The 23413-nt window shown below is 37.0% G+C and overlaps 4 protein-coding genes and 1 long non-coding RNA gene across 5 annotated transcripts in view; 3 read left to right on the top strand and 2 right to left on the bottom strand.

Annotated features, from left to right (window-relative positions):
* Nucleotides 1-23413, bottom strand: part of LOC127987083 (uncharacterized) — a 187872-nt gene that overhangs the window by 31961 nt on the left and 132498 nt on the right. The window lies entirely within an intron of this gene.
* Nucleotides 1-23413, bottom strand: part of LOC127987076 (uncharacterized) — a 92059-nt gene that overhangs the window by 22564 nt on the left and 46082 nt on the right. The gene's annotated exons all lie outside the window — the stretch shown is intronic.
* LOC127987104 (uncharacterized) lies at nt 1516-2846 on the top strand. The gene is made up of 2 exons (XM_052589398.1): nt 1516-2245; nt 2324-2846. The coding sequence occupies exons 1-2, from the start codon at nt 1823-1825 to the stop codon at nt 2708-2710; spliced, it is 810 nt and encodes a 269-aa protein (XP_052445358.1). The 5' UTR covers nt 1516-1822; the 3' UTR covers nt 2711-2846.
* Nucleotides 15084-17817, top strand: LOC127987150 (uncharacterized). The gene is made up of 3 exons (XR_008161064.1): nt 15084-16255; nt 16348-16409; nt 17315-17817. It is a non-coding gene; the product is annotated as an uncharacterized LOC127987150 (long non-coding RNA).
* Nucleotides 18314-23169, top strand: LOC127987077 (uncharacterized). Its single transcript, XM_052589373.1, has 5 exons — nt 18314-18935; nt 19335-19670; nt 21475-21783; nt 21916-22044; nt 22641-23169. Exons 1-5 carry the CDS (start codon nt 18887-18889, stop codon nt 23063-23065), a joined length of 1248 nt encoding a protein of 415 aa, XP_052445333.1. The 5' UTR covers nt 18314-18886; the 3' UTR covers nt 23066-23169.

Consider the following 23413-nt stretch of genomic DNA (forward strand, 5'->3'; position numbering starts at 1 on the left):
TTCTCTTGACGCTATGGTGCATGAAATCGGAGAGGGTGTTGGTGCTCGCTGCTTCCATGTTGGGTGAGATCGTTCTGTGACGGCTGGTGAAAGACAGTCCGGAAACAATTGCGAGTTAACAGGATTTAATGAAATGAAGACAAGTAGTACAACAACACACAAAGACGATGAGACGATACACTCCAGGGAGACGGTGGTAGGTGAGAAATCCAGCCGGAAGTGGAGTGTAGGTGGGCGTGAGGCAGCAGTAGAGAGTGGCTAGTAGAACTGCGGGGAATAGAGCCGAAGGTAAGTGTCCGTGGCTGAGTGACCGTGCGGAGAGTGGATGAGGTTCTAGGGAGAAACACAGACATCCAAACGCAAACTAACACTAAGTTAAGTCAGTAGATGAGTAATGAGTGGCAGCTGTTGCTGATACAATTAACGGAGACGCCCACAACTAATCAGTGCAGACGCAGAACACACAGAATTCACCACAAAGTGTAAACAACCCGAGATCACGGTTTACCAACCGTGACAAAACTGGGTTCTTTAAATTGTCTTCCTTAATCAACTGTCTAACTAGTATCAAACAGTGGTTATGTGAGAACTTCTTGCTTCTGAATTCAGACAAAACAGAAACACTATCGCCCCTGAAAGTAAAATCCCAAAGATAATTCAACATATTGGTGACTTGGTCTGTCCAACCGAGCCTCAGGAGCTTAGCTGTTGTTTTCGAGTCAGCTATGTCCTTGGAGCTGCACTCTAAACAATTAGTTAGAAACTGTTTATTTCAACTGAGGAACATTTTCAAATTAAGATCATTTGTGACTAAGGGTGAGTTGGAGATGATCATGCATTCATCTCCTCTCGTTTAGACTACTGTAACAATCTTTATACCTGTTTGAGTAAGAAGGAGCTTTATTGTCTCCAGGCTGTTCAGAACTGCAAGGCTTTTAACTCACATTAAGAAAAGAGAACACATCACACCGGCTTTAGTAGCAGTAGATCAGAGGCTATTAGTTGTTCCCCATACTCATTTTAAAACTAGAGGGGACCAGTCATTCCAGGCAGTCGCTCCTAGGGTGTGGAATACTTAGCCTCTTTTTCTGCGCTGTGTAAACTCAGTTGATTATTTTAAAAAACAACTGAAGACTCTACTATTCAATCAGGCTTTTGGTTAGTTGAGGGGTTTATGGTTGTTTGTTGTGTTTGCTGTTTGTATTTTGTAGAATGCTTTCAAATTGTTATTGTATTACATTTTATTGTGAAGCACTTTGTGATTTTTATCTGTGAAAAGTGCTATATAAATAAATTTAACTACTTACTACATGCAGAAACATTTATTTTGAAATTGCGATGTAAATACATGGCATATTTAGACAGGTTGCATATTCTCCTGTGCAGTTGTGCAAAAAGTGGGTATGCGCCATATGCGGCGCATAGGGGCGCCAAAGCTATGGTTCATTTTGTTTTAATAATAAAAAATAAAAATGTATATTAAAAGTTAAAAGTATATATACAAAAGGCTGTTTGCTGTTGACGGCTGTACTGCGTTTGAGCTCCGTCACTATATTCTTTTCATTGACTATTTTTAACTTAAAAATCAATTTTATACATCATTGTTTCCGTTTATATAACGCGTGAATATATCCTCTATTGTATTCTACAACAAAAACAATCAGAGCGCCTCGCTATCACTAGTTTTATTTTGATCTCCCGGGTCCGCTATTAGCTTTTAGCCAGTTAGCATCAGCAAGCGTGTTTGCTGCTAACTGCGCTTACATTGCTAATACTCTATTCTCACACATTACCACTGCTGTACTCACTGTTACTTGCTTTAATGGCGGATGAATGTCTCCACTCTGTGCAGCTCGAGCTCGAGGCCGTGGGGAAGCAGATTCGCGACCTGGAACAGAGGCAGGCCAAGCTGAGAGAGCGGAGAGCCGCGCTGGAATCATCCCGGGCCGACACTCACAAGTCCGGGGTAAGTATACAGCGTGCTGTTAACAGTCCCACCACGTCTACTCCGTGTGTTTCTCTGCGCAGGCCCGGTGCACCCAGGACGCGATCTTCTCAGATGTCCTTCACTGCGACGCCGGGACACCACGGACCCTGGGTGCATCCACAGCGGAGGACGCGAGCCAGGTCCCGGGCGACTACTTCTCCCCCTCCTGCCTTCGAGCTCTCCATCCAGAACCGCTTCGCTCCCCTCCGCGAGACAGGACGCGACGCTGTGATCATCGGAGACTCCATCGTCCGACACGTAAGTGCTACGTTAGCCGAAGGTAAAGTGCACACTCATTGTTTGCCTGGTGCTCATGTTCTCGATGTTTCTGCGCAGATACCCGCGATCCTGAAGGACGGCGAGAGCCCCAGAGCGGTCGTGCTTCACGCCGGGGTTAACGACACCACGCTGCGGCAGACGGAGACGCTGAAGAGGGACTTCAGGAGCCTGATCGAGACGGTTCGCAGCACGATGCCCGCGGCGACGATCGTCGTGTCAGGACCACTGCCCACGTATCGACGAGGACACGAAAGGTTCAGTAGACTTTTTGCTTTAAATGAATGGTTGTTGTCATGGTGTAAAGAACAGAAACTGCTATTTGTTAATAACTGGAATCTTTTCTGGGAGCGTCCTAGACTGTTTCGCGCTGATGGATTACACCCCAGCAGAATTGGAGCGGAGCTTCTCTCTGACAACATCTCCAGGACACTTCGCTCCATGTGACTAGTAAGACAATTCTCAAATAACCATTATGATGAGTTTTGTTCTAACCGCTTAAATGCTAAAGGTACTTGCGCTGTAAAACCTATTAAGACTGTGTCTGTTCCCCGAATAGTGAGGTCAAAATATAAATATAATGTAGGATCTAGAAAAAATCTTATCGTAATTAAACCAGAAAAATGTAAAGTAAATGAACAAAAACAATTTTTAAAGTTTGGGCTCATAAATATTAGATCACTCGCACCAAAAGCAGTTATTGTAAATGAAATGATCACAGATAATAGTTTTGATTTACTCTGCTTGACTGAAACCTGGCTAAAACCAAATGATTATTTTGGTCTAAATGAGTCTACTCCACCAAACTACTGTTATAAGCATGAGCCCCGTCAGACTGGTCGTGGCGGGGGTGTTGCAACAATATATAGTGATATTCTCAATGTTACCCAGAAAACAGGATACAGGTTTAACTCTTTTGAAATACTTCTGCTAAAAGTTACTCTGTCAGACATGCAAAAGAAATCTAATGTATCTCTTGCTCTGGCTACTGTGTATAGACCACCAGGGCCGTATACAGAATTCCTGAAAGAATTTGCAGATTTCCTCTCAGACCTTCTAGTTACAGTTGATAAGGCGCTAATCATGGGAGATTTTAATATTCACGTTGATAATGCAAATGATACATTAGGACTTGCGTTTACTGACCTAATAAACTCCTTTGGAGTCAAGCAAAATGTCACCGGGCCCACTCATCGTTTTAATCATACACTAGATTTAATTATATCGCATGGAATCGATCTTACTGCTATAGATATTGTACCTCAAAGTGATGATATTACAGACCATTTCCTTGTATCGTGCATGCTGCGTATAACTGATATTAACTATATGTCGCAATGTTACCGTCTGGGCAGAACTATTGTTCCAGCCACCAAAGAAAGATTCGCAAATAACCTGCCTGATCTATCTCAACTGCTAATTGTACCCAAAAATACACACGAATTAGACGAAATTACTGACAACATGGGCACTATTTTCTCTAATACATTAGAAGCTGTTGCCCCAATCAAATTGAAAAAAGTTAGAGAAAAAAGGACTGTACCATGGTATAACAGTAATACTCACTCTCTCAAGAAATTAACTCGTAGTCTTGAACGCAAATGGAGAAAAACTAACTTAGAAGTTTTTAGAATTGCATGGAAAAACAGTATGTCCAGCTATAGACAGGCTCTAAAAACTGCTAGGGCAGAGCATATACACAAACTCATTGAAAATAACCAAAACAATCCTAGGTTTTTATTTAGCACAGTGGCTAAGTTAACAAATTACCAGATGCCACCTGATTCAAATATTCCACCAACGTTAAATAGTAATGACTTTATGAATTTCTTCACTGATAAAATAGATAACATTAGAAATACAATAGCAAATGTAGATTCTACAGCGTCTAACACTTCAGTTTCATCCATCGCACCCAAAGATAAACTGCAGTGCTTTACAACCATAGGACAGGAAGAGCTAAATAAACTTATCACTGTATCTAAACCAACAACATGTTTATTAGATCCTGTACCCACTAAATTACTGAAAGAGCTGTTACCTGTAGCAGAAGAAACGCTTCTCAATATCATAAACTCGTCGTTAACTTTAGGACACGTCCCAAAACCATTCAAGCTGGCGGTTATCAAGCCTCTTATTAAGAAACCAAAACTAGATCCTAGTGTACTGGCAAATTATAGGCCTATTTCAAATCTTCCATTTATGTCTAAAATTTTAGAGAAAGTTGTGTCTGCTCAATTGAGCACCTTCCTGCATAAAAATGATATGTATGAAGAATTTCAGTCAGGTTTTAGGCCCCACCATAGCACAGAAACTGCACTTGTTAAAATTACAAATGACCTGCTCCTTGCGTCAGACCAAGGCTGCATCTCATTTCTAGTCTTACTTGATCTTAGTGCTGCGTTCGACACCATAGATCATGACATACTCATAGATCGATTACAAAACTATACAGGTATTCAAGGGCAGGCTCTAAGATGGTTTAGATCCTACCTGTCCGATCGCTACCATTTTGTTTACTTAAATGGGGAGTCATCTCATTTATCATCAGTAAAATATGGAGTGCCACAAGGATCTGTCCTAGGTCCCCTTCTATTTTCAATATACATGTTGCCCCTTGGTAATATTATTAGAAAATACGGAATTAGCTTCCACTGTTATGCTGATGATACTCAGCTATATATCTCAACGAGACCAGATGAAACTTCCCAATTATCTAAGCTAACAGAGTGTGTTAAAAATGTAAAAGATTGGATGACACACAATTTTCTCCAATTAAATTCGGATAAGACAGAGATATTAATTATTGGACCAAAAAACACTACACAGAATCTTGTAGATTACAATCTGCAACTAGACGGATGTACTGTTACTTCCTCTACAGTCAGAAATCTGGGTGTTATATTAGACAGCAATTTGTCTTTTGAAAATCATATTTCCAATGTTACAAAAACTGCATTCTTCCATCTTAGAAACATTGCCAAGCTACGAAACATGTTATCTGTTTCTGATGCAGAAAAGCTAGTTCATGCATTCATGACCTCTAGACTGGACTATTGTAATGCACTTCTAGGTGGTTGTCCTGCTTCTTCAATAAACAAGCTACAGGTCGTCCAAAATGCAGCAGCTAGAGTCCTTATGAGGTCAAGAAAATATGATCATATTACCCCAATTTTACAGTCTCTGCACTGGCTACCTATTAAGTTCCGTATCAGTTACAAATTATCATTACTTACCTATAAGGCCCTAAATGGTTTAGCTCCAGCGTACCTAACTAGCCTTCTACCACGTTACAATCCATCACGCACCCTAAGGTCACAAAACGCTGGACTTTTGGTCGTTCCTAGGATAGCAAAGTCCACTAAAGGAGGTAGAGCTTTCTCACATTTGGCTCCCAAACTCTGGAATAGCCTTCCTGATAATGTTCGGGGTTCAGACACACTCTCTCTGTTTAAATCTAGATTAAAAACACATCTCTTTCGCCAAGCATTCAAATAATGTTTCTTTTTAATTGTGAGTGTAGTTGCATCTGTTCAAAGTTGCATTTTTATTCATTAGCTTGGGTTAAACTAATTTTACTTTGTTGGATCAGCAGCTATGCTAATGATGTCTGTATTTTGTTTCTATGTTTCGCCACGGGATTTACATCCTGTGGTAACTAGGATTTAAACAAGCTCCAGTCTGGATCCAGAACACCTGAGAAGAGATGATGCTGACCCTCAGAGGACCCCAGATGATGCTAACCTTGAATCAACAAACAGAACTAACAATTATTGCTAAATGTGTGACTGAATCATATAATGACTTAATAATATTGATAGTTCATCGTCTAGCTGACTACGTCTTGTATTATTATTATTATTTTTTCTAAAATCCTGTCAAATGTGCACAAACTACTAGCTACTACTAAATATTGTAGAAACATAATTTTCTGTAAAGTTGCTTTGTAACGATTTATTTTGTAAAAAGCGCTATACAAATAAACTTGAATTGAATTGAATTGAATATATATATATATATATATATATATATATATATATATATATATATATACGGAAATATATAAATTTTAGAGGACTAACAGGCGCCAGTGCCCTCATAATATTCCATCATAGAATTTAGACATAGAACCTCGCGAGCAGTAACGTTAGTGCGTTGTCATTGAAACTCGAAAAAGATGGATAAAACAAAAAAGCTCTCGGGGGCTAAAAATAGAAAAAGAAAGAGGGAAAAGGAGATGGCATGTCAAGGGATGCGACAGCAGCTAAATAAGTGATTGGTGAAAGGCAACAGGTAGGATTTAAAATGTGACGTCTATGCTAGGAGAATATGTAAAACTGGAATCTGAGCTGTCATTTATTCCGTCATCACCCGGGTGCTGATGGCACGCGCGCACAGATGAGACCTATAAACAGCACACGTTGATATCTGTGTTTAAACTAAACTAATTTAAGCTTTGTCAGTTTAAACATTTAAGAGGCAGAGGACGCAAGCTCGCGCGCGTAGTGAGAAGATTTGTGAATGCGTTTATCCGAAGTGCGCAAACCCGCGCCTCAGAACGCTCGCAAATATAAGCTCTCTCTGAAGTATTTTATTTAAATATACAAATTCAGACAAAAATGATGTCAAAATGCTCGTCTTGGTAAGTATCCTATAGCAGACATAGCCAGCTGAACGTAGGCCACTGTATCACTGCATTCTCTTAAAGTGACAGTCTTTATATTAATCGAACAGCAATAACAAAGAAATCACTCACTGCTCCTGATTAAAAAACTTTTGTAACAGATTGTTCAGTTTCTCCTAATGTTGGCTCGAAAGCCTATAATGGTCAAATGGGTTGGTAGTTATGCCCCCTCTACTCAGATGTGGAAATCTATGATATCTGAAGTTGTAACACTAGAAAGATTGAGGTATTGTCGCAAAGGTAAATCGCTCCTGTTTAAAAAATGGGAGAATATTTTTAAGTGTATAAAGATTAAAAGGTCATAAACAAAAACTGGATAAAATTTAGGTACAGTCATAAGATGAAATGCTGTATGTAAATTGTCCACATGTTCATGAATATTTTAATTATTTCCTGTGCTGTGTTTTTGTTTTAATATGTTTTTGTTTGTAATAATTAAAATGTTTAATAAAAAGAATATCCCAAAAATATATATATATAAAAAAAATATAAAAAAAACCTTTTGCAACTTTAATAAAGAACAATCTTTAATTTATTGTCAAATATGCAATGTTGTTTTACATTTGATTACTTTATTAAATTTCTGTACCTAAAAACTAATACTAGACCTCTTTACTCTATTGTATTTATTGTTGCTGTTGCTCGTAGTTATATATTTTTTTTAATTATAGTTTCTCCATAAATATATCACATAACGAAATGTACCGAAATGTGACTCTTGAACTGTTAAACAAACCGAACTGTGAAAATTTTAATACACACACACACACACACACACACGCACACACACACACACACACACACACACACACACACACACACACACATACATACATATATATATATATATATATATATATATATATATATATGTATGTGTGTGTGTGTGTACATATATACCATATAATTATGGTAGGCTTACAGTGGCTGTCTGATATACTTTAAAATAAACATTTATTATTTAAAAGCCCATACATTATGATGTCCGGCGCAATTATTTATTTAGAAGTGAGGGTGGGGAACGCCAAAATGTTTTGGTGCATACTCCTCTAACACCCCACTGGGCAAAGTTACGTCCAGTGGACGTCTTTTTTATGTCTTTGCTGACGTTGAAAAGACATCCACTGAGGAGCCAGAATGAAAGTTTTTATGACAACTTTTTTTGACGTCTTCTGTACGTCTGATTTAGACATTCACAGAACCTGCTTACAAGGTTAAAAACTAGTTCAGAAGTGGTGAAATAACTGACGATTAAGCATGTGGTAAAATCAACTGCAAATCAAAGACATTAAATCTCTGAAGATCTCAGCAGAGAAGGATCAAACATCTCCACAAACAGCTTTACTCATTAGATTAACTTTATTTCTTTCAGACATATAGATAAGCTCTTATTGAGAATTAACAGAGGTTTAAATGTTGATATTTGATTCATTTGAAGTCACCATTGTTGTGATCAGTGTTTATGTCACCTATATAAAGTATAACAACCTACACCTAGGTACAGGTTAACACCTGATGATATTTCTTCTGGGCTTTTGAATTACAACAAATGTGTTTTAGAAACACATGGTTATAACAGCCAGAGAAAAGACTAATACAGAAATCAAGGGTCAAGAGCCCAACTAAAGCAAACACTGATCTCTAACATGGTTACTTCAAATGAAACAATAAATCAACATCTAAACCTTAGTTCATTCTCAATAAGATCTTCTGTAGACGTCTGACAGAAATAAAGTCAGTCTGGTTATTAATAAGTGGAGCTGGTGATGCTGTTTGTGGGGTTGTTTAATCAGATCTTGAGAGATTTCATGTATTTTATTTCAGTTGATTTCATCTAAGTCTGTGTCTGAAGTCAGTTGTAGTAGTTCTTGTGTTTCTCTTTTCTTCAGTGATTCTGTTTGTTAACAGCAGCTGTTCATCACTAATTCACAATTATCACTCAGTTAATCACTTAATTACTTAATTGCAATGTATATCTTCTTTCAGTGAACTCAACTGAATTAAGTTCAGAGTACTCATAACTGTTAGTTTTTTCAACTTAAATGGTTTAAGGCAATCGGTTTCCTCAAATGGTTTGAGTTAACATAACTTAAGGATATCTTTTTACTCAAACCGTTTGAGTTAAGTTTACTTGTCGGGTGTTACAGTCAAGGCAATCGGTTTACTCAAACGGTTTGAGTTAAGTTAACTTGTCGGGTTTTACAGTGTAGCAAGTACCATGACAGCCCTTGGTACATTGGTACATCACATAAGCTTGTGGATCAAAGGCTGCTTACCACCAAACCTCCATCTGATATACCAAGAGTACCACGGACTGTGAAAGTAGCACAAAGGTGAAAGGCTGCAGAATGCCGAAGCTGGCTTTTGTTCTACAGTGGACCTGTTCTGTACAAGATTCTTCCAACAACATGTTTTGAAACATTGGCTACTTCTAGTCACTGTTATTTTTTTGCATTCTTAAAGACACAATCACAGAAAGTAACTTGGCAGCCGCAACATCCAAGATAACAAAGTTTGTGCAGGAGATACCAATGACATATGGCTTGTGCCAAATTTTCTTTAATGTCCATCAACTCACACACTTGCCATTCTCTGTCAAGATGTTTGGACCTCTTTGGTGTACATCTGAATTTTCATTTGAGGGCCACAACCAAAAACTGAAGAGGTTGTGTCATGGAACAAATTACGTTCCATCTCAAATTGCATGGCAGTTCAACATAATTCAGTCAATTCCTCAAATACTGAAACAAACGATGACTAGTGCTGATGTCTCAAGTAGAGTGGAAAAACTTGTAAATGACTGGCTATGTGTTTATCCTCTTGTTGCTAAGGCACAGAAGCTGGAAGGTCTCGTTTTGTTGGGATGTTCTCGACAAAAATTCTTAAATCACAAGGATAAGTTCTTAATGCTCCCAGACTGTTATCTATCTGACAAAGATAAGTACTCAGCAGAGATATTAAACAGAGCCATTGTAAACTGACAACTGTTTACTACAGGGAAATATGGAAAGTAGTACAAACACAACAGTTTTACAGTTCAACTAAGAAATGGTTGCATTGGAAAGATTGAATCAATCTTAAATATTATACATGATCACAAAAACAATCCATTGATCCAAGTTAAGTTTTTACAAACTGCACCTGCTGGTTTTGTGTCTGAAGGATCTCCTTCCCATATAAAAGAAGTGGTGCCAACTGCAACAGTCATGACTGAAACCTCTGGAAGTTGTCCGTAAGGTTGTGCACATGAGCTTCAAAAAAAGATGCTATGTTGCATTACAACCAAACAACATAGAGCTTGACTGATATACAGTATAGGCCTAGCAAAGAGCTCAGCTGGTGTTTGGATATTTTTATGGTACCTTACCTGCATAATGTTACTGCAAATGCAAATTTCATTTAAATTGTATTTATTTTCTATGTGGATCTGTATAAATGTATATAATTTCTAAAGTGATATGATTAAAATGATAATAATGTAAAATGGTTACAACATTTATTGTTACCTAAAAAACACCACAACTTATGCAAACATATGCCAGCTTTAGATAAAAAAAAAATAAAATAAACTGTTTGTGTCACGGTGTGCTGCGGGAGAGAAACACAAGGAAGAAGATAATTAGCAAGTTTTTAATAATCCACATCGAGGTAATTCACAACAAGAAGGTAGCAACACACTTATGCATCAACGAGACCGGACAACGAAACACTAAACAGAATGTAACTTATAAGACGAACGTTAATGAACAATGACAAAATTAAAAGGAGACAGAAACTAGATCACACAGGGAACATGGGGAATGAAAACAGTTCTAGGGTGTGACAGTATGTTTGATCAATTGTGTTAAATTTTACAATACAGATTTAGATGTTTACAGCATGATCTCTCTGTGCCTCTCTCTCTCTCTCTCTCTCTCTCTCTCACACACACACACACACACATAATGTTACCCTAAAAAAGTTAACTTCCGGCTGCCAGTAACTGCCTTTCACAACTTTTGCTGCCAGCTACCGATTTTTTATCTGAACCCTTGCTGTTAAACTGGGAGCCTCCCTAAATCCCGGTCTCTACAGTGATTTTTTAATCTGCATTACAAAAAAAAAAAAAAAAAAAAAAAAAAAACAAACAAACAAACAAAAAAAAAAGAACAAAAAAGGCTTCTTTTTGAAAGGTTCTAAGTATATATTTGTAAACGATTTCTAAGTATATAATTCTTTATCCGTAAATCGTTCTTCTAAAAATTAATTCTGATTGGTATAGTTTTATATTTCTTACATTAATATTTGTACTGTACAGTAAGCCAATAAATTGGCTTTTCATTATTTTGGTTATGGACATTATAATCTGGATATATTTAAATGTTGTTATGCTACCACAGACACAAACACAAGTAAGAGACCACTTTAGTTTGTTATTGTTAGTCAGTAATATTGTGTCAAATTTAAATAATGGCTGTACGATTTAGTGTGTAGTGTGATTTTGGCCAAAACAATTATCCCAGTTGTTTAGATAGAAAGTTTACAGTTTCTGTGTTTAAGCTGCAATTATCATCATTCTTCATTGAACCCAAGGCTGTGTAAAAAAAAAAAAAAGGTGGGGGGTGGGGGGGTGGGCTGGTTTATACACTCAGTTTTATGTAGAGAGGACGTCAGGCTGTGAGGTTCATAACAGCAGGACAGGAAGAAGCCCTTCACCTACAAGCTAAACACACTTCAAACGATTGGCAACATACAAGCTGTTTGTCAGCCCTGCAGATCAATCCACTCTTCTGAAGAAAACCCACCACAGCAGGTTTCAGTTTGACTCAGAAGATGAGCTGCTTGTTTCACACCTCAGTAAGACTGGCAATGAGAGATTGCAGATTGCTTTAACTTTATTTCCATTTAGTTTTTCCATACATACACTGATCGATATATAGATAAATAATTTAAATGTTCAAACAAAAAAGTTAATTTCTACAATTTAATCATAAAAGATTCACACAATGTTCTTCTGCATTTACATATTTAATTAACATTACATAACATCAGACAACTGCATTATTAATGTTAAAGAATATTAAAAATAAAACACTATTGAAATGGTTAAAGTCTTAATAAGAGCCAGAATAATGTTTTATGTAACTAAATAACATACGTTCAGATCTTGAGAAATAGGAGGTTCAAACTCTGTCGTGGGAGGATTCACACCAGTCGGACTGTTATCAGCAGATAGACTTCTTCGTTCAGACTTTTCACTGAACAAATGAAGAAAATGTTTCACATGTGTATTTTACTCTCTTTGTGCTGGTGGAGTCTGACTGGTAAGTTATGAAAGCATTTTTTTATAGCTTAATAATTTAGAAGAGCATTACAAGCTACTGGTAGATCAAAGATTGCTTTCAAATCAAAGTAATAATTAATATCTACTTTGCATTGTGATTTACAGGCCTGAAAACATCAAAGAAATGTTGCATGTCAGGGTTTAACCTGATTTATATATGAAAAATAATTGACCAACAACAAAATACAAATGTATTATTCAAAAAGCAAATAATGTATAATTTCCCACTACAGCTGATTTCAGTAAACCAACAGAAGTCTTAATATATTATTGTATATTCATCAGGTGTGTTTGGTGCTGAAAAAAATAAAATCCAGACAGTGTCAGTGATGGAGGGAGATTCTGTCACTTTACAGACTGGTGAAACTGAAATACAATATGACGATGATATACTGTGGACATTTGGAGCTGAAAAGTCTCTCATAGTTAAAATCAGCAATGAGAAAAAAATATTTTCAACATTTGATGTTCATGATGGGAGATTCAGAGACAGACTGAAGCTGGATAATCAAACTGGATCCCTGACCATCAGAGACATCAGAACTGAACATGCTGGAGAATATCAACTTGAGATAAATGGAGCAAAACTGACATCAAAAACATTCAGTGTTTCTGTCTATGGTAGGTGGAGATCATTTGTCTCATCCTGAACATATTTAGAAGTTAAACTTGATTCATATTTGTGGCTTTGTTGATTAACACAAAATAATTAGTCGGGGCAAATATGTTGTACACTTATATACAACTTCACACACAACAGGTTTACTGTAGCTACTTTTTAAACAGTTTATATTTTAACATTTACTAGTCACCCCCTATGCAGTGCCTCACTGTTACCCAGACTCTTGCTTTTCTGCGGGATGAATGGAAATTAATTTTGTGGTAATCAGCATTATGCCTAAAATATAACACTCACAAACCATAAACACATTAGACTGAAAATAAAACTGAATTTTAAATTTTGAATCGTTTTTTTTTTCACTCATGTTTTTCAGCTCGTCTGCCCACTCCCAACATTACCAGAGATAGCTCTTCATCATCATCATCATCATCATCATCATCATCATCATCATATTGTTCATTGCTGTGTTCAGTGGTGAATGTGAGTCATGTGACTCTCTCCTGGTACAAAGGAAACAGTTTATTGTCCAGCATCAGTGTGTCTGATCTCAGCATCAGTCTCTCTCTACCTCTGGAGGTGGAATATCAGGAGAAAAACAGCTACAGCTGTGTGATCAACAATCCCATCACAAACCAGACCACACATCTGAACATAAGTGAACTCTGTCTGCCATATCCAGGTATTTTGGTGCTGATATTAATGTGATTAAGATTATCTCTTAGTTTTACAGTATTGATGTATAACTCAATGACAATAACCAAAAAAAATCCAAAGTTTTTATTTAGCACAGTGGCTAAATTAACAAATAACGTTCCATCAAAGTTTAATATAAATGACTTTATGAATTTCTTCACTGATAAAATCGATAACATTAGAAATACAATAGCGGATGTAGATTCTACAGCGTCTAATACTGCAGTTTCATCCATCGCACCCAAAGATAAACTGCAGTGCTTTACAACCATAGGACAGTAAGAGCTAAATACACTTATCACTGTATCTAAAACAACAATATGTTTATTAGATTCTGTACCCACTAAATTACTGAAAGAGTTGTTACCTGTAGCAGAAGAACTGCTTCTCAATATTATTATCTTGCAGTTATCTTTAGGTCACGTCCCAAAACCATTTAAGCTGGCGGTTATTAAGCCTCTTATTAAGAAACCAAAACTAGATCCTAGTGAACTGGCAAATTATAGGCCCATTTCAAAGCTAACATTTATTTCTAAAAATTTTGAAAAAGTTGTGTCTGCTCAAATGAGCAGAATGTAAAAATGATCTGTATGAAGTATTTCAGTCAGGTTTCAGGCCCCACCATAGAACAGAAACTGCACTTGTTAAAATTACAAATGACCTGCTCCTTGCGTCAGATCAAGGCTGCATCTCATTTCTAGTCTTACTTGATCTTAGTGCTGCGTTTGACACCATAGATCATGACATACTCATAGATAGATTATAAAACTATACAGGTATTCAAGGGCAGGCTCTAAGATGGTTTAGATCCTACCTGTCCGATCGCTACCATTTTTTTTTATTTAAATGGGGTGTCATCTCATTTATCACCAGTAAAATATGGAGTGCCACAAGGATCCGTCCTATGTCCACTTCTATTTTCAATATACATGTTGACCCTTGGTAATATTATTAGAAAATACGGGATTCGTTTACACTGTTATGCTGATGATACTCAGCTATATATCTCAACGAGACCAGATGAAACTTCCCAATTATCTAAGCTAACAGAGTGTGTTAAAACTGTAAAAGATTGGATGACCAATAATTTTCTCCTATTACATTTAGACAGATATATTAATTATTGGACCAAAAAACAGTACACAGAATCTAGTGGATTACAATCTGCAACTAGACGGATGTACTGTTACTTCCTCTACAGTCAAAAATCTGGGTGTTATATTAGACAGCAAGGACCCACTTTATATTAAGTGGCCTTAACTACTATGCACTTACATTTTAATTAATAATTTAGTACAATGTACTTGTTGTGTACATACATGTTTTTACATTGTACTTATATTAAAAAAAGACATGTAATTACATCTGTATTTAATTTCTGTAATTACATTTATAATTACACTGTTGACCCATACTTTACACCTTAACCCACCCCTAAACTTACCCATACCTCCAACCTCTCCCTAACCTTACCCCTTTTGTAAAATATGGTAAAACCATATTTCCCATGTTACAAAAACTGCATTCTTCCATCTTAGACACACTGGCAAGCTACGAAACATGTTATCTGTTTCTGATGCAGAAAAGCTAGTTCATGCATGATGACCTCTAGACTGGACTATTGTAATGCACTTCTAGGTGGTTGTCCTGCATCTTCAATAAACAAGCTACAGGTAGTCCAACAGCAGCAGCTAGAGTCCTTACCAGGTCAAGAAAATATTGTACAGTCTCTGCACTGGCTACTTCAAGTTCTGTATCAGTTACAAATTATTATTACTTACCTATAAGGCCCTAAATGGTTTAGCTCCTGTGTACCTAACTAGTCTAATACCACGTTACAATCCATCACGCACCCTAAGGTCACAAAATGCTGGACTTTTGGTAGTACCTAGGATAGCAAAGTCCACTAAAGGAGGTAGAGCTTTCTCACATTTGGCTCCCAAACTCTGGAAAAGCCTTCCTGTTCGGGGTTCAGACACACTCTCTCTGTTTAAATCTAGATTAAAACATCTCTTTGGCTAAGCATTCGAATAATGCATCTCTTAAATTGTGAGTGTAGTTGCATCTGATCAAAGGTGCTTTCTTATTCTTTAGCTTGGGTTAAACTAATAACTTTTACTTTGTTGGAACAGCAGCTACGCTAATGATGTCTCTATTTGTTTCTATGTTTTGCTGAGAAGAGATGATGCCAACCCCTCAGAGGATCTCAGATGATGTTAACCCTGAATCAACAAAGAGAACTAACAAATATTGCTACAAGTGTGACTGCATCATATACTAATTGATGTTAATAGTGTTCATCGTCTGGTTGACTACGTCTTGTACTAATTTTTCGGAAAAATCCTGTCATATGCACATAAACTGACATTCACCACTTATAAGCTACTACTAAATATTGTAGAAACTTAATATTCTGTAAAGTTGCCTTTGTAATGATTTGTATTGTAAAAAGCGCTATACAAATAAACTTGAATTTAATTTAATTGAACTGATGTTTCGGTGTTTCTTGTAGATCAGACAAACAGATTTACTGACACTTATGTTTCATTTTGTCTATTACAGATCAGGGCTTACCTTTATTTTACATAGTGCTGATTCCTTCTGCTGCTGGATCTCTGTTGATTGTTTCAGTCGTGATCTGCTGCATTTGCAGGAAATGTAGAAAAACAGGTCTGGAGAACAAGCTGCGTGAATATTTATCTTTAAGACACAAATTTTGATACAACTGTCATTTTAACATGTCTGTTTTATTGTTAATTCAGCCCAGACCCAAGAGGAAGACAGAACTGATTCAGCATTGTGTAAACCAGCAAAAGGAAAAACGGTAAGAACATTATGTGTTGCAAAAGAACGTGTTGCAATCAATCTGATTGAAGTTTGCAGCATCAGACGGTCAGTGAGCAAACGTGGGTGGACTATCGGCCAACCGTTACCAGCTGAAGACAGAGAGCACATCAAAAGAATAGTTTAAGAAAGGTTTTTTTGTTTTGTTTTGTGCTGTGTACACTAAGCCTGTGTACTTTGTTCCTCGGTCTAAGTTTTTCCATTATAATCAGTGTGTTGTGTAGTTTGCCATCTTTAGTTTCTAGATAGCCCAGTTATATTTTTGACCTGCTGCTGTCTCACCAAGAGGGGATTTATTTACACACATCATTGATTATGTAACTAGTAACCTACTGTACATGTAAAACCGCTACAAAGCCAGCTCCTGATGTGTCTGTGGCCTACTAATTTAAATCATGGTTTCTAAACAGTTCTACTTATAAATAAAATTAGTTTGTCATTCTAAACTTTCCTTTACAAAATCAGATTTCTACCATTAGATTTGCACAGTAAGGAAAGAAGAACACAAAGTTGTAACCTGTGCTTTGACACAAGCTGCAGCTGCTCTGCGGTTCATGATCATTTGAGGTCAAGAGCAGCTTCAGCAGGCATTGGCTGATTTGTAGACGAGCTGCAGCAAGTATCTTTGGTGTTGCTTTTGTGTGAAAAACAATCATTCAAAGCCATTTCGCTGTTGCGAGAAACCTTAAGATTTTTGACTTCATATCCTCTTGCTAGTCTATGTTACCTTATGTTGTTGCACATTAAAAATCATCTTAACGTACGAGATCAACTAAAATCGTACTCTACTGAGGATTTTACAAGTAGTCCTACTGAAGTCAGTTATAAATTAGTTCTGTTACATCAGCAAGGTTCCTGATTGATCGATTTTGTGTTTCCTTGCAGAAATCAAAGACTGACGCCGTGTATGAAAATGTCCCCAAAAAGCGGTGATCAAAAAGACTGTATCTACTGGATTTGTGCTGTTAGAGCTCATACTGGACAATACCTCACCTTTTCATTCACATTCATTATCTTCTAGGATGTCATTGTTTTGTCTGTATCATATCATTTGGCGTTACTGTAATTTCTAAAATTTTATTTGAATTAAATTAGTGATTTACCAAATAGCAGCATATCATCCAAAAACTCAAGTAAATGTTCTTTCTTTATTTTATCACATGGGAATTTACCTCATTACAGCTTCTGTCATTTACCTGCCATTTACTGTTCCTGTATCACGGTTTGTTCTGTTGTTAGCAAAAGTAGCACAAGCTCATCATCGCCCTGCTGGTGGCCAAAGCTAAATTTCACATCTCTAATAACAGAACTACTTTTACCGACATGGTGCGCTATAGATCCATACTGAATGCACAAAATAAAGACACAGGTCTGCTTGATCATCCTGGTGCCTCTTTCAACAATTACCAACTCAAATAGAGCTAGATGACAGTGTCTAAGAATGGCATAGTCAATTAAAAACAGACCATGTACACTGTGCTGCTGTCATTTTATGGGAATGACATTGGATTTTCTTTTACGTTTATTGTTTGACTCACCCATTATTATGTGAAAGATATCAGTGTCTGGTTCCTGCATTTTAACGGACTAGATCACACATGCCCATTTTAAAGATAGCAGCTCTCAGTTTGACTCAGATGATGAACCTCACTAAAAGCGAAAGTGTGCGTGAGCAGAAAGTTTTAACTTTGTACTTTTGATTTTTTTCCCCATTCACTAGCATTGGGAACTGAAAAATGTACACAACCATTGAAGCATCTCAAGACTTTTGTTCAGTCTTACCATGAAATGTAGTTCATACAATATTCTTACACTTTTTGCCATTTTAAAAATAGGCTTATGTTATATATATATATATATATATATATATTTTTTTTTTTTTCACCCATTAAGAACAGCTAATTAGATACATTAGATACTAATAAGAACATTATATCATATGTGATCCTGGACCACAAAACAAGTTTTAAGTCGCTGGAATATATTTTTAACAATATCCCAAAAATAAATAAATAAAATAAAGTATGGGTCAAAATGATCAATATTTCTTTTATGCCAAAAATCATTGGGATATAAAGTAAAGATCATGTTCCATGAAGATATTTGGTCAATTTTCTACCGTAAATATATCAAAACCTATTTTTTTTTACTTCAAAGGCGATTTTGTATTTTCATTTTTTTGCACCCTCGGATTCCAGATTTTTCAAATAGTTGTATCTTGGCCAAATATTCTCTGATCCTAATAAACTATAAACCAATGGAAAGCTTATTCAGCTTTCAGATGATGTATAATCATTTTTTATAAATGGACACGTAAGATTGTATTTTTTGGTCCTGGGTCACATATGCAAATGCAGTGTAAAGGAGGAGGATCCAAAACTGTAGTGGGACGATTCACAAATAGAATAGTTATTAGTGGATAGTCTTCTTAGATCAGACACTGAACCACTGAGGAAAATGTTTGACATGTTTGTCTTATTCTGTTTGTGCTGGTGCTGTCAGATTGGTAAGTTATAGAAACATTTTATATGCTATTTTGTCTTCTGTCTTTTGTAATCTGCTACTGTATGTATAAAATAAACAATCATTAATATTCAATCTACTTTTTAATAAATTTTTTATTTTTATTTTACACTGACATTATACTGATCTAAGTGTCTCATTTACTACATATTAAAAATATTCAACACAATTAAACTGTAAGTTTACACATTCATTTTGCTCCACAGTAGATAACTTTAAAACAATTTAAAAATCTGTTTTTCATGCCTCACCTTTCATTTTGTCCCTCTGCTGCCCTTGGAATGTTCTTTAGTTCATCTGTAAATTATAATAAGATCTTATTTCAGGATTTGTAAACCAGCAGGAGCATTGATCTGTGACACAACCTCTTCATGTTCATCAGGTGTGTTTGGTGCAGAAACAAATGAAATCCAGACAGTGTCAGTGATGGAGGGAGATTCTGTCAATTTAAAAACTAATGTTACTGAATTACATGAAGATGATGAAATAGCATGGAAATATGGAGCTGAGAAGTCTCTCTTAGTTAAAATCAGTGATGAGAAAAAAATCTCTTCCACATATGATGGTCCTAATGGTAGATTCAGAGACAGAGTAAAAGTGGATCCTCAAACTTTATCTCTGACCATCACAAACATCACAACTCAACACGCTGGACTCTATGAACAACAGATAAGGGGAGCGAGACTGTCATCAAAAACATTCAATGTTTCTGTCTATCGTGAGTATGGATCATTTGTTCTGCCATGTATAAAACTAGTTAGAGGGGACAGCTTGTATAAAAACAAACTAAACCATAATATATATATATATATATATATATATATATATATATATATATATATATATATATATATATATACAAACCCGATTCCAAATAAGTTGGCACACTGTACAAATTGCGAGTAAACAAAAGAATTGAAATAAATTACAAATCTCATAAACGTATATTTTATTCAAAATAGGATATAGATAACATATCCAATGTTGAAAGTGAGACATTTTAAAATGTCATATCAAATATTGGCTCCTTTTGGATTTCAAGAGAGCTACACATTCCAAAAAAGTTGGGACAGGTAGCAATAAGAGGCCGTAAATGTTAAATGTGCCTATAAGGAACAGCTGGAGGACCAACTTGCAATTTATTAGATCAATTGGGAACATGATTGGGTATAAAAAGAGCCTCTCAGAGTGGAAGTGTCTCTCAGAAGTCAAGATGGGCAGAGGATCACCAATTTCCCCAATGCTGCGGTGAAAAATAGTGGAGCAATATCAGAAAGGAGCTTCTCAGAGAAAAATTGCAAAGAATTTGAAGATATCATCATTTAAAGTGCATAGTATCATCATGTAAGGGTCAAGGAAATCCATACTGGATGCCTGTGATCTTTGAGCCCTTAGACGGCACTGCATCACATACAGGAATGCTCCTGTAATGGAAATCACAACATGGGCTCAGGAATACTTCCAGAAAACATTGTCGGTGAACACAATCCACCGTGCCATTCACCGTTGCCAGCTTAAACTCTACAGGTCAAAAAAGAAGCCATATCTAAACATAATCCAGAAGCGCAGGCGTTTTCTCCGTTTTCTTGGGCCAAGGCTCATTTAAAATGGACTGTGGCAAAGTGGAAAACTGTTCTGTGGTCAGACAAATCACAATTTGAAGTTCTTTTTGGAAAGCTGGGACGCCATGTCATCTGGACTAGAGAGGAAATGGACAACCCAAGTCGTTATCAGTGCTGCATCTCTGATGGTATGGGGTTGCATGAGTGCGTTTGGCATAGGCAGCTTACACATCTGGAAAGGCACCATCAATGCTGAAAGGTATATCCAAGTTCTAGAACAGCATGTGCTCCCATCCAGACGTCGTCTCTTTCAGGGAAGACCTTGCATTTTCCAACATGACAATGCCAGACCACATACTGCATCAATTACAACATCATGGCTGCGTAGAAGAAGGATCCAGGTACTGAAATGGCCAGCCTGCAGTCCAGATCTTTCACCCATAGAAAACATTTGGTGCATCATAAAGAGGAAGATGCGACAGAAGACCTAAGACAGTTGAGCCACTAGAAGCCTGTATTAGACAAGAATGGGACAAGCTTCCTATTCCTAAACTTGAGCAACTTTTCTCCTCAGTCCCCAGACGTTTGCAGACTGAAAAAGAAGAGGGGATGTCACACAGTGGTAAACATGGCCTTGTCCCAACTTTTTGAGATGTGCTGATGCCATGAAATTTAAAATCAACTTATTTTTCCCTTAAAATTATAAAATTTCTCAGTTTAAACCTTTGATATGTCATTTATGTTGTATTCTGAATAAAATTTTGAAATCTGAAACTTCCACATCACTGCATTCTGTTTTTATTCACAATTTGTACAGTGTACCAACTTTTTTTTGGAATCAGGTATATATATATATATATATATATATATATATATATATATATATATATATATATATATATATATATATATTTATTTATATTTAAATCCCCATTTCAGTTTATTTTCTTATATTTTCAGCTCACCTGCCTGTTCCTGTCATCAGCAGTAACTCTTCACAATGTTCATCTTCATCATCATCATCATCATCATCACAGCAGAATTGTTCATTGTTGTGTTCAGTGGTGAATGTGGGTCATGTGACTCTCTCCTGGTACAAAGGAAACAGTTTATTGTCCAGCATCAGTGTGTCTGATCTCAGCATCAGTCTCTCTCTACCTCTGGAGGTGGAATATCAGGAGAAAAACAGCTACAGCTGTGTGATCAACAATCCCATCAGAAACCAGACCACACATCTCAACATCACTCAACTCTGTTACACATGTTCAGGTATGGAAGTAGTGATATTAACATTTATTTGTTGAGCTGATATCTGTCTATAGTTAGAGAACACACTCAACAGTTTACACGAATGAAACATAAATCCTTTGTAATTATTCTTAATATCTGTTTATTCTCCAGGTGTGTTTGGTGAGACAGTGTCAGTGATGGAGGGAGGTTCTGTCACTCTAAAAACTGATGTTACTGAAATACATGAAGATGATGACATGGTGTGGACATTTGGAACTGAAAACAGTGTTTCTGTCTATGGTTAGTATAGAGATAATTTGTGCTGAGTTGTTTCATAGTTTGAGGTGACACTGTATAAACACTCAGGGCCCTATTTTAACAATCTAAATGCAAAGTGTAAAGCGCACGGCACAGGTGCACTCAGGGCATGTCCAGATCCTAATTCTAATACATGCAATGACTATCCATAATTACATTTTTATATTTATGTAGCCTATGTAACCCCTCTCTTCCGGGTCCTCGCCGCCACACCTCGCACTCGCTCCGAGTGGGCGATGAACCCGGGTCTCCAGCATGGGAGGCAGACGCACAAACAAGGAGGCTAAATGACTGCAGCCACTAACACGTCTCTTGAGATTGGCGAGTGAGGTTTACCTGCATAGCACCTACTCGCTGGCCTCCGTTACACTCACCCCCCTAAACCTCACACTCCCATCCGGGTCACGGCACCAATGTAACCCCTCTCTCCCAGGCGCCGGACTGAAACTAGCAAACACACTTGCGCTTCACCTTGCATCATATTGCGCCAGGTGTACGATAGGACCCTCAGTGTTCAAAACACTGAAATGAAAATAAAATAATTATGTAAATTCAGTTTATTCTCTCATGTTTTGCAGCTAGTCTGCCTGTTCCTGTAATTACCAGAGACTGTTCATCATCATCATCATCTTCATCACAGCAGAATTGTTCACTGGTGTGTTCAGTGGTGAATGTGGGTCATGTGACTCTCTCCTGGTACAAAGGAAACAGTTTATTGTCCAGCATCAGTGTGTCTGATCTCAGCATCAGTCTCTCTCTACCTCTGGAGGTGGAATATCAGGAGAAAAACAGCTACAGCTGTGTGATCAACAATCCCATCAGAAACCAGACCACACATCTGGAGATCAGCGAACACTGCAGCAACCAGAATCAACATCTGGATATCAATCAAGTCTTTCACGCATGTGCAGGTATGGGAGTGCTGATATTAAAGTTAATTCTTTGGGCTGACCTCGGTCTATTGTTGTGGATCAGACTCAATAACTCACATCAATGTATCTGACAGTGCTGATCTCTGTTGCTTCTGCTGGATCTCTGTTGATCGTCACTGGATATGGGATCTTCTGCATCTGCTGGAAATGTAGAAAAACTGGTCAACAAGGCAAATATAACCTACCGATTTTCATCAATCGATAACTCATTATAATTCAATATAATTCATTAATGCGACACCATTACGTTTCAATATAGTGTGTGTTAATTGGTTTTTGCAATGGCCTGTATTGAGCAGCTCTCTTTATTCATATATATACAGTATATATGTATATGTATACACACAGACACATTTGAATACTAATCCATTACTTTTGTTCAAACAGTTCAGATTTGTGAAGATGAGACCACTCATGTT

The sequence above is a fragment of the Carassius gibelio genome, chromosome B22, assembly GCF_023724105.1.
Source record: "Carassius gibelio isolate Cgi1373 ecotype wild population from Czech Republic chromosome B22, carGib1.2-hapl.c, whole genome shotgun sequence".
Lineage (NCBI taxonomy): Eukaryota > Metazoa > Chordata > Actinopteri > Cypriniformes > Cyprinidae > Carassius > Carassius gibelio.